An 11,482-nucleotide genomic window follows, 5' to 3' on the forward strand; every position below is an offset into this window, starting at 1 on the left:
ACTACAGTTTACAGTCAAGATGTCACACCAACAGACTCCATTTTGGCTGCAAGTCGCTAAGGAATATTTGTTTAACAACGTTTGTTCATTATTGAGACACTTTATGATTAAAAACCCTTAGAACTAACTCTAAACACCAGCCAAGCACACCAAAAAGTTTGATTGGGTAAGCGGTAGGGTTGGAGCAATTTCTGCACACATGGCATGCTCCCTTCACTCACATGCGCCCACTGCGGTGAAGGAAAATACATCTGTAAACTTTTTTGTTTGCAGTTTTTGTGACATTTGTACAGAAGAACTCTGCTTGCACCTTGTTTAGAAACCATCACTTATTAAAAACATGGAAGTCAATATGAAACTTAATGATCCTAAGTAACAGCGGGAGGGAGACAGGTTTAATGTTAATCATTTTATCAATTTTATCAAACCATCTAACGTCAAACAGTGAAAAAATGGGCAGTTTTGTCTCAAAAGATATGGTGTGGCTCTCTCTCCATTTATGTAAAAATAAAGGTATTCTGCTAACATGGCTCTTTGGGTCAAAAAGTTTCCCGATCCCTGACTTAATGTATAAAACCAGGCAATCTTGCCACATTTCAAGGGTTTCAACATTCAAAACTTGGCTAGTATTTCAAGAAGGAGCTGACCCAAAAAATATTACAGGGTTCTTACAGCTTAAAAAGTTAAATTCAAGACGTTTTAATGCCTTTTGAAATCAAATTTAATACCAAGTCGACGAAAACACACCATTGAAACAAGCAAAACTCCAAAAATAACAAATTTAAATAAATGCTCATTTTATTTTGAGTGTAGCATCATCCAAACACATGCCTGGAAAAAAATACTTCCTGGATGTGTAAAATTGATCAATGTGACAAAATCTTTGCATTTTCATTTTTAAGACGTTTGAAAATTGGATTCAGGACATTTTAATGCCAAATAAAGCCTTATCTTTAGAATCATGAATTCAATGCCGGGCAGGACGGCGGTGCAGTGGTTAGCGCGTGTGCAGCACAGTTCTGAGGTGATGAGATTGAACCTTCCGTGTGGAGGTTGCATGTTCTCCCTGTGCTTGCGTGGGTTTCCTCCCACATTCCAAAAACATGCGTGTCAGGTTAATTGGCCGGTCCAAATTGGCCCTAGGTGTGAATGAGTGAGCGGATTGTCTGTCCTTGTGTACCCTGCGACTGGCTGGCAACCAGTTCAGGGTGTCCCCTGCCCACTGCCCAAATATAGCTGGGATGGGCTCCAGCACCGAGACCCTACTGAGGATAAGTGGTGCAGATAATGGATGGATGGAATTCAATGCCTTTGAATACTCTTCAAGGATACGTGGGAACTCAAACTGTGGCATGAACCTTGTTGCCGCAGTAAAAGCAAATAAAAGGGAAATCTCTCAATTAATAAAAGGGAAAAGAAACACCAAACTCCATTGCTTTTCTATCAACCAAAGAAGTCACCTCCCTAACAAAGATTCATAAAAGAAGGTCCTCCTCCTCCACTTTTAATGCACAAATCCAACAATTAGAGCAACCGGCAAGCCTGAAGCAATTGAATTTGAGAACCAAACAAAGGGAGGTGTTGATACTTTTAACCAAAATGTGTAGTCATTATAGTTGCGGAAGAAACACCAAGAGATAACCACTGTTACTTTTTAAAGCAGAAGAGTTTTAGGGTTCATTAAGAACACCAGTTCACTCAAACCTATTGTAAAACTGTCTTCTGTGTCCTCAGTGCTGATTGGAGCCATGCGAATGAATCGTTTACGTGACAAATGACTAACAAATGACCCGCCGTGACAGAAATACTAGTTTCCACATTTACCATCAATAAAATCATGTTTTTTTCCGTGCCACTCACTGAAATCAACAAAGTACAATGCTTGTTTGCTTTCGCTCCATTCGTGTGCACTGTTGCTGTCTGAAGTATAAAAGCGTACACTACATATGGATGAATACAAAAGTTAAACCCACCATAAAATATATATAAGTATTTTTGCCCTCAAGCAGAAAATGGAAATGCACCGGAGGGATCATCCAATGCACATGAGGCTTTTCAGTGAATAAGCCAGAGTTTCTGTGTATTATTCATGTCAAGTCTTATTATCCGTATAGCCCTCAATCACAAAATGTCTCCAAAGACTGGTTACAATGACACCATCCCCTGATCTTCAACCAACATGCAGGCAAGAGAAAACTCAAAAACCTCAACACACGATAAACGCCCATTCCAGGATGACCATCTGTACAAGTACATAACTTCACTGACTGACTTGGTCTGTGATAAACTAAATAAAGACTCAAACTAAATGTAGAAACATATTTAATACTAACTCTGCTTTGGCGTTCCCTTCTGTGACTTCATCCCCAGCTCCAGTTGCTCAATACACCAGTCGAGTTGCCTTTTAAACTCTTCTTCCGCACTCTAAAAGAGACAAGTTATATTTAAGTTAACACATCGTCGTGGTTTGATGCAAAATGGGCACTTTTAATACACTAACCAGCTCTGTGTTGTCACTGACTTGACTACCCTCAGTTGCACTCGTCTTTTGAGATGCCTCAGTGATACCTGTTGTTTTTTTCTTTCCAGATTTCTTCTTTTTCTTTGTTTTTGACAGTGCAGGCTGTTCATCTTTGGGGGGGATCTTGGGTGCAGTGGAAGAAGGGGGATCTGGGTTCAAGCCATCGATTTCTGAAGTCTTCGATGCCATGATTTGAACCTTTGCTGTTTTTTCTTTTGTTTTACGTTTTCTGGCACTGTGGTTCTGGAAATGTCTGCATCTGCTTGAATATAAATAGGCAAGGCAAGTTTATTTGTATAGCACAATTCATACACAAGGCAATTCAAAGTGCTTTGCAGAAATGGCAAAGAGACAGGTTGAAAACACACAATTACAGTTCAAACATAGAAGAAAAGACATCGAAAATTTAAAATGTGGTGTTTAAAATGCATTAAAACCACAGATAAAACATAATAAAATCAATGAATTAAAATAAAGTAAAAGTGAAGAGTGCAGATAGAACCCTATGCACAGTTGTACAGAGCTGTTTTCAGCCTGGACTTGAACACTGTAAGAGTAGAAGCCATATTAATTTTAATTCATAATTTAATTAAATTTTAAGAAATATAAGTTAAAAAAAAGACGTCATTAAAGGAAAAGCATTATTACGTGAAAAGCGGGAAGCTGAGAGGGAACGTTGCGAGACGTCACTATAACTGCACCAGGAATCTTTACTTTTTTTTAAAAATACATTCTATTCTGTTTCGCTTATATTCAGTTAGAAACACGTAAAAAATATGATTTAAAAACAAAAACACGGATAAAACATGTCAATTTTCCATTGCCAAGCGAAAAATCTTACCACGGGTGTTACTGATTTTTCTTCGTGTTTTGACGGGGGTTGGTATCCATCTTTTTGCTGGATTACCGCCCCCTATCGCCAGAACCTCGTCACCGTTCCACTTTTCAAAACCTGTTAAAAAAGTCCCGTCCTCCTCAATTGGCAACGACTAAAATAGCACTGCGCCTGGACAACTTCCAGCTTTCTTAACCCTCATGGCATGCGGGTACACGTTATGTATGTAACGGGTGTAATAATAACTTGTTTTATCGAAATTCCTGCTGAAATATGTTGCATAGTTTCTGTATAAGTTCCTGCAATGATGAGTCAAACAGTGCCACCTACTGGTATGTGGTAAGGTTTTGTTTGGCTTTTGACTTTGCGACAGGAAGGTGGGGGTTTTTGGCAGACTACAACGAGCTGCCAACGGCAAGACACGATCTTTTGGTGCTCCGCAAAAAAAAAGTTAATTTTAAAAATTAAAACCACAGCTGACAAATCTCTCAACATGCACAGTAATGTGATTGATGTTGTCAAGCTGTTTGGATTTATTTTCGTTTTGTTTCTGTCGCCTTTTATGTTAGTTTTGCCAGACGTTGCATATTGTGCTAAAATGCTAATTCCCCTTATAGAGATCAAAGTCAGCAGAGAAGCTTACCACAGGTTGTGTTGTGACTCATTCATTTGCAGCTAAATTGTACCTGTTTTTATACTCGTTATTGTTATTATTTCTATTTTCTCATATATATAAAAAGGATGATGTTGGTTGAAATTCAGAATAAAGAAAAATATGTTGAATTCATTGTAAACGTTAAAAAAAAACACTATACGATCTCTTGTTAAAAGTATCTTGTTAAAATGGATATAAAAATGTATTGTGATGGTTGATATTCTAAAATGTATTTTTTGTAAACTGAAAAGAAAGCTTTTTCATATGTTTTTGGCAGTCTACAACGAGCTGCCAACGAGATCAAAGCCAGCAGAGAAGCTTACCACGTGTTGTGTTGTGACTCATTAATTTGCAGCAACTATAATAAAAACATCATCATCCACCAGCGTGAATGTGGATCTTTGGTGGGACGGGTACACTGCGGTTACATGTACATTTTATTGCCTTTTGCATTTTAAATCAAAGAGAGAGCGTTGAAAAGTAAACACTTGGGAGCCCAAATTTCCTACGGGTTGTGAAAACATGTGGATGTTCAAAATGGCACTGTGCTTTAATTTATATGTTACTGCATTTAGGAGCCAATCACATACTGCACATAAAGCCTATGTACATTATTTGGACTTAGATATCCATTATAATTCATCGTCTTTGATATATCATAAACCTGGTGTATTTCAATGCATTTCCAGGGATTTTGGTATTTTTCTCTTTAATGCCATGGAGTCAATTGTATGCAAAGTAAAAAATGCTGTTGAGAGGCGCCAAAGTCCAAATATAATTCTATCTATCTATCTATCTATCTATCTATCTATCTATCTATCTATCTATCTATCTATCTATCTATCTATCTATCTATCTATCTATCTATCTATCTATCTATCTATCTATCTATCTATCTATCTATCTATTTATCTATACATCTAGACATCTAGACATCTATCTATCTAGACATCTATCTATATAGACATCTATCTATCTATCCAGACATGTTTCTAGACATCCATCCAATTGTCACGATTACTGTTGTGAATCACTTGTGCCCGCTCCTTTGGCGCCAACTGACTTTGATTGGCTCCCTGTCCCTTTTTATACCCACTCCTATCCGTCCCCTTTTGTCAGTCCGTCTGCGAACCTCAGTTAACACTAGGCAAGCCTTTTTCCCACCTGTTTTTGCTCCTGTCTGGTCCTTGGTTTCGACACGTTTTTGATCCTGACCACGTCTACTCTCCCGTCCCGGCTTTCGGCCTGTTTTGTCCCCGAACACGTCTACTCTCCTTTCCTGGCTTACGACTCGTTTCCGACCATGTTTTTCCTCTCCTGTCCCGACTACTGGCCCGTTTTTCCGTCCTTGACACCACTATTGCTCGCTACGGAAGATCCAGTTCCGTGTTCGGATCATAATCCGAGTACGAGAGCGACTTGCTTCCTGCACCTAGCAGACACCAGTCCGGGGCGCGGCCCTTCCTCTTTCCTTTAATAGAACTTGTGAGCAACGTAACGCAATTGGGTCCTGTTTCCGTTCTGGTCCTGACAAAAATCAAGTGTCGTTAACTTAAATTGTGTGTGTGTTAACATTCTAAAACCCCTAAAGTAATACTTCAAAACAAAATAACAAATTATGTGCTTACAACAGGGACCCTATATACTATTTTGCTCTAATTGTGGTCGTATTATAACCACATTAATGAAACTAATCGAATTAATAAGAAGTATAACATGTTATATGCGTCCCCTGTTCTCCAAATAGTTGCCCACCCCTAGAGTAGAACATGGAATGAGTTCTAGTAGGTATAGGGGCCACCAGATCTAATTTTACTTAGGGCCCCATGAAGGCTTGGGCCGGTCCTGCATCCATCCATCCATTATCTGCACCGCTTATCCTCAACAGGGTCGCGGGGGAGCCAAAGCCAGTGTAGATTTACAATTTTGACAAGGGAAAGTACTCAAAAACGGAGCTCATCAAACAAACATGTTTACTCGGTTCATAATTGATTTACTTTTTTCCCCAGTAGAATAATAACGGGTAAGTTTACTCATTTATCGTAAACAGATAACCAAAACATACACAGTAAGGTCTAAAAACAATAATATTGGATGTGTAATCTGATATGGCGCCAAAGAAGTCCCTCACCCCAACATTTTCTGGACTTGAGAACATCCGAACTGTGCAAATAGAATAAATAATCAATAAAGATTGAATTCTTAAATTTTTATTTAAAAAAGTCCGGTAAAATGAGTTATGACACGTATTTGAACATTTTTATTGACACTTTTAACAGTAACAAACAATGTGAGGTTTGAACCATTTTCATCGACACTTTTAACAGCAATTAAACACATTCACAATTTCATTAATTCATTTTCTAACAATATGAGGTTTGAACAATTTTTGTCGACATTTACCTTACATCTAGATAACGTTTAAATGATTTCGTATTGTTCAAAACAAAAGTGATTAAAATAAAGGCAAACGTTAGGGATGGGTGGGTACGTTATCTCTTTCAACCAATCATATTGCGAGTTGAATAACCTTTGAGCCAATTGCCGCGCTTCAAAGGCGGAGACTCTGACGCTATAAATACTGAACGTGGGGCAACCGGGCATCAGAATCCAGTTTAAAAGAAGGCGTCTACAGCGTGATTAAACAGCTGCTTTTTTCCCGAAGGATTTTATAACGTAAGTTAATTGCACGGTTACGTTTGGCATGTTACATTGTTGTAAAGTATTATTGGGATTTGATTTACCCTTTTTCGAGTATGTGTGAACTCGTCGGTAGTGTTCCTTTCATACATCAACAATACAGTGCGCGCGCCATAGCAACTAGCAAGGAAGCTAAGTCTATGACTTAAAATGGCACGTTTCACCTAGAAATGTCAAATTTTCTCACATTTGGTTGTTATAATATATGTATTGGATTATAAAGCCATCATATTTAGGTGAATTTTGTTAAAAATGCAGAAAATAGTCTTTTGCCGCTCTGTGGCGCCATTTTGCATACTTGAAAGCGAAACGTTAGCCATGGAGGGAACGTGCGTGATCGCTCTTTGTAGTTTAATTATGCTTCTAGAATTTGTACTCGTAACCGTTACACCTAACTTTCATTTGCTTTATCTACACTGATGAATGACTTTGGTAACGAGGTCATTTCCCGCGTTCTGTAGATCGACTTGACACGATGACTCAATTGGCGCCATTAATGCTTAATCCGAAAACAATGCTCTCTAACCTATTAATAATGTATATTATTTTTTTATATAGTGAACAATGGCTCGTACTAAGCAGACCGCTCGTAAATCCACCGGAGGAAAGGCTCCCAGGAAGCAACTGGCAACAAAGGCCGCCAGGAAAAGCGCGCCTTCTACTGGTGGAGTCAAGAAGCCCCACAGATACAGGTATTAAACCCCTTTTTATCTTTCAATGCACGAAAGATCATCAAACTAAAATTATGGATCGATAATGCTTATTATACAGTGGAAGTTACCGCCATGTTTGTCTGGAATCTTGCTGCTATTCTTTGCTCTTGGCGCCGTTTTTGCTGGTACTGGTCATTAGTTCCCCTTGTGGTCAAATACAGACTGAAGAAAAAGTCCATACATTGCCAAATTGTGACCAATAATATAAGAGCAATGGAATTAAATTTGTATTTAAATATTTCACGCTAGCTCTCTTGTTGACTGGATGAATGTGGACTAAATTGAGACGAGTTGATCTTGATTAATGGTGGAAATACCTGTATCCCATAGAAAACGTTTAAAACTGCTCAACTGCAGGTTCAAAATAAACACACCAGCGCCCACCAGAGGCTCCAGGGTTATGGAGTACAAATTTCTCGATCGTGTACTAATGCCAATTCTCTCCCAGGCCCGGCACCGTTGCCCTGCGTGAGATCCGTCGGTACCAGAAGTCCACCGAGCTTCTCATCAGGAAACTCCCCTTCCAGCGCCTGGTGAGGGAGATCGCTCAGGATTTCAAGACTGATCTGCGATTCCAGAGCGCAGCCATTGGCGCCCTCCAGGCAAGTTTGTTTTTAATTTGGAGTCTTGAGTATGAATCAATGGAAAGCTAACTTGGTTGCGCTCAATTTCAGGAGGCCAGCGAAGCTTACCTGGTTGGTCTCTTCGAGGACACCAATCTGTGCGCAATTCACGCCAAGAGGGTAACCATCATGCCCAAGGACATCCAATTGGCCAGGCGAATCCGGGGAGAACGCGCTTAATTTTTTAAAAAATTTGTTTCGGGGTCGTTTTGTATATTGTGAACCTTTTATGTAACCCTGTCCTAGATGCTTCATAGTTATCGTTTACCTGTTCCATTTGTAAACAAAATTTTCATCCTTAAGTCTGTCTAGTGACTTTAATCCTATGTCTGCATGTCATGCAGTTGTTTCCTGTAAATAAACTTTACACTAAATCATATGGAGTGTTGTGCTTTGGTGATTACAACCAATACACTTGAGATTATTTTAACTTGCAGTTTATACACATAAAACCTATACTGTACATGTAAATGTGAACAGACCATAGTGTTCAGGACTAAGCATTCAATTTCAACCTTAAGGAAACACTTGGTTTTGGTTTTCAGTCAAGCACCTCAGCCATGCTTTCGTCCCTCCAGGTGAAACTGACCATAAAGCGGCCATGACACAACACCTTTCCACTCATTCCTATCGCCAACAGCAAGGCAGATCTTTCTCTACTTTAGATAATTGCAATTAGTGAACTGGTGATTTAATCATATACATTATCACTTAACCTTGATGTACATTGGATAAGTGTTTATCTACCTCATAATGGTCATTTGGGATTCCATGTCTTGCCCAATGACATGCAACACAAGGACTGCCTAAACAAGTAGAAAATTAAACAGGAGCAACCAAGAGGAACCATGATTATGTTAGCTATCCCACCTCAGCTGTGTATGTGTGTAGATCAGTCTGATGCTATCTGTGTGGAAAAGCACTGTGGGGGGTCTTCAGTACTTGATAAGCACTATATGGATCAGGGGTGTCGAACAGGTGGCCCGCGGGCATAGCCCACTACGGGATTCAAACCGGCCTGAGAGAAGTGCAAGAGAAAAATGAGCTGCAGGTTGAAATATGTCCACTTGATGTTGCCAAAGCCAGGTGCCTCTCACAAATGCTGGACTTGTATTTTTTTCCTCACTCGCTATCTCTCTCACAGTTTTCCCTTCTTTGTTCCTCTGTGTCCTTTTTTATTTTGCTTCCTTTTTCCCCTTCTCTTTCTCCCCTCTTCTAATTCCCTCCTCTTTTCTATTTGTTTTTGGATTTTGTTATTTCTCTCACTATTTCCCTTTTTATCTCGTTTCTGACGTTCTTTCTTTCTCTGTATTCTACTAGTCCGGCCTCCGAGAGAATGTTTGTTCTATCGTGTGGACCCCGAATAAAAAAGTCTTGACACCCCTAAAATAGATGCAGAGCATTTACATACACCTATTATAAACATTGGGATTATATATTTTAGCCTAGCATAAAAATAATACTACTTTTTTGTGCCATGGGGAACTCATTACTGTCCTTTTAATGTCAATGATAGTACTGTACAGTAAATGTTAACATAGTGGCACAGAATGATTTAAGCTGCATCGAAAATACATTGTTTACAGTAAAACGACAACCACTCAACACATTCCTAGTAGGATTAAATACGTCGAACATCCCATGTGTCATTCATCATCTTCGTTTTTATCAGGGAGCAGTCCGGGGAGATGCTCATAAAGTTTCTTCTCCAACTGTTCATCAATCTCTGACTCTTGTCTTGTCACGCACCAAAGCAGGAAGCCCACCGCCAATAAACTAAAAGGGGCAACTTTCCACCAGGGATGTCCGTATTGGCTCCCCATGGAGCGATCCACTCTCCAAACTTTATGGCTGGCTTTGCTGGTGGAGAAGCGAATGGGTTCATTGAAGTCCTCCGGGTCATCTTCAGGTTTGTTTGACTTGGCCGGCAGACGATGGCTCATAAATAGAGGTCGTACGCTGAAGACAAAATACATCATTTGAAGCATTTACTATCAATCTACTCTTTCCAAATGCTTTCAAAAGTGAATGAAAACTTTATTCGAACATTAAAAAAAAAAACAGAACAAAAACAACTCAACGACAAAATAATATTACATAATATGTCCGAAAAGGGGTGATCGGAAGCAAAAGCTTATATTCCCAAAGTCACAGTGATAAAATTGATAAAATAAAATTACTAATTTTTGTGCAGGCTTGGGGAGAAACAGAATACATGGAACGGCAAAAATGATGTTGGCAAGCTGTTTGGATTAATTTTCATTTTGTTTCTGTCACATTTTATGTTAGTTTAGCCGGAGATCAAAGCCAGGAGAGAAAGCTTACCACGTGTTGTGAGTCATAATTGTATTCATATTTAGTTTATTTTGTCTTTTATTAGCATATTTGGTATTGGAGTAATCCAAAAGTAATTGAAAGTAATCAAGTTAAAGTAACCCTACCCAACCATGTATGTAATACATATGACAATGGGGAAACGAAGCAAAAGTCTTAAATATAACAATTTCCAGTTACAATTGACTTCAAAACAGACACATCACATCTTAAGCGTAAAATTAAAATACGTTATTGTTGCAAAATGCACGAAAACATTCGAGTGTAAATAGTGAAGGATGAAACAAGGCACATACCTCATCCCGACATCTATTTGCCGGGTTAACGTTGATGTCCCACGACGTAATAATTTACTAGTCAAACCAGTGAAAGCGTGTGCTATCGTGGCATACATTTTGTACAATCGATCATTTTAGGACACGCTAGGGTCGATGAAAATCTTGTTTTGCTATCCTTACAACACAGGTCATGTAACGCGGAGTTGTACGACTGATAATTCATACCGAAGCAACGCAAGTCCTCACAATGGTTCCTGTATCTATGACGTTGACGCCCTTAAAGTGATATTGTGTATTATTTAGTGACTCGTAGAAGTTAAAAATACTTTCATTGGGTAAAAAACGATATTGATATGAATAATGAGCAAAAAATGCATGAACTATGATATAAATGCGCATTTTGTAATTCTCGTAGGGTGATTTAAAAAAACATAATTTTCAATATTGGAACTAACAATATTATAAAAAAAAAACGTCAATTTAGAAGTCTTTTTAGTAAAGTTTGCGCTGAGGGGGACGTTTCATGTGGGAGTGGGGGACAATTTCCGACAACACACTCTTGAAATGAAACGAAGGAAGCCAGCTTCCCACCAATCAACATCTGGTTCCTCCAACACGCCCCCTCTTGTGATTGGTCAATATGCATTCCTTGGGAGAATCCGTGTTTTTGACTTCAAATTTGTTGAGCATGAAAAAAGGTTAAAATGTGTTGTTGTTTTTTAATTTTGTATATTTATTAATATTTTAAGTATATTTAGTGTAATGTTTATAAAAAGATTAAGTTTATTATTTTTGTATCTCTCTTTTTCCTCTTTTTTTTGTA

General features: G+C 38.7%; 2 protein-coding genes across 2 annotated transcripts; one reads left to right on the forward strand and one right to left on the reverse strand.

Moving 5' to 3' along the window:
- Positions 1-6,547: 6,547 nt before the first annotated feature.
- h3f3d (H3 histone, family 3D) lies at positions 6,548-8,426 on the forward strand. Its single transcript, XM_088323091.1, has 4 exons — positions 6,548-6,687; positions 7,270-7,403; positions 7,873-8,026; positions 8,099-8,426. Exons 2-4 carry the CDS (start codon positions 7,276-7,278, stop codon positions 8,225-8,227), a joined length of 411 nt encoding a protein of 136 aa, XP_088179217.1. The 5' UTR covers positions 6,548-6,687; positions 7,270-7,275; the 3' UTR covers positions 8,228-8,426.
- Positions 8,427-9,530: 1,104 nt separating this feature from the next.
- Positions 9,531-10,952, reverse strand: uqcc4 (ubiquinol-cytochrome c reductase complex assembly factor 4). The gene is made up of 2 exons (XM_088323821.1): positions 10,678-10,952; positions 9,531-10,006 (listed from the first exon to the last, which is right to left on the reverse strand). Exons 1-2 carry the CDS (start codon positions 10,773-10,775, stop codon positions 9,694-9,696), a joined length of 411 nt encoding a protein of 136 aa, XP_088179947.1. The 5' UTR covers positions 10,776-10,952; the 3' UTR covers positions 9,531-9,693.
- Between the last annotated feature and the right edge of the window lie 530 nt (positions 10,953-11,482).

The sequence above is a fragment of the Urocampus carinirostris genome, chromosome 19, assembly GCF_059441175.1.
Source record: "Urocampus carinirostris isolate Australia breed hairy pipefish chromosome 19, RoL_Ucar_1.0, whole genome shotgun sequence".
Lineage (NCBI taxonomy): Eukaryota > Metazoa > Chordata > Actinopteri > Syngnathiformes > Syngnathidae > Urocampus > Urocampus carinirostris.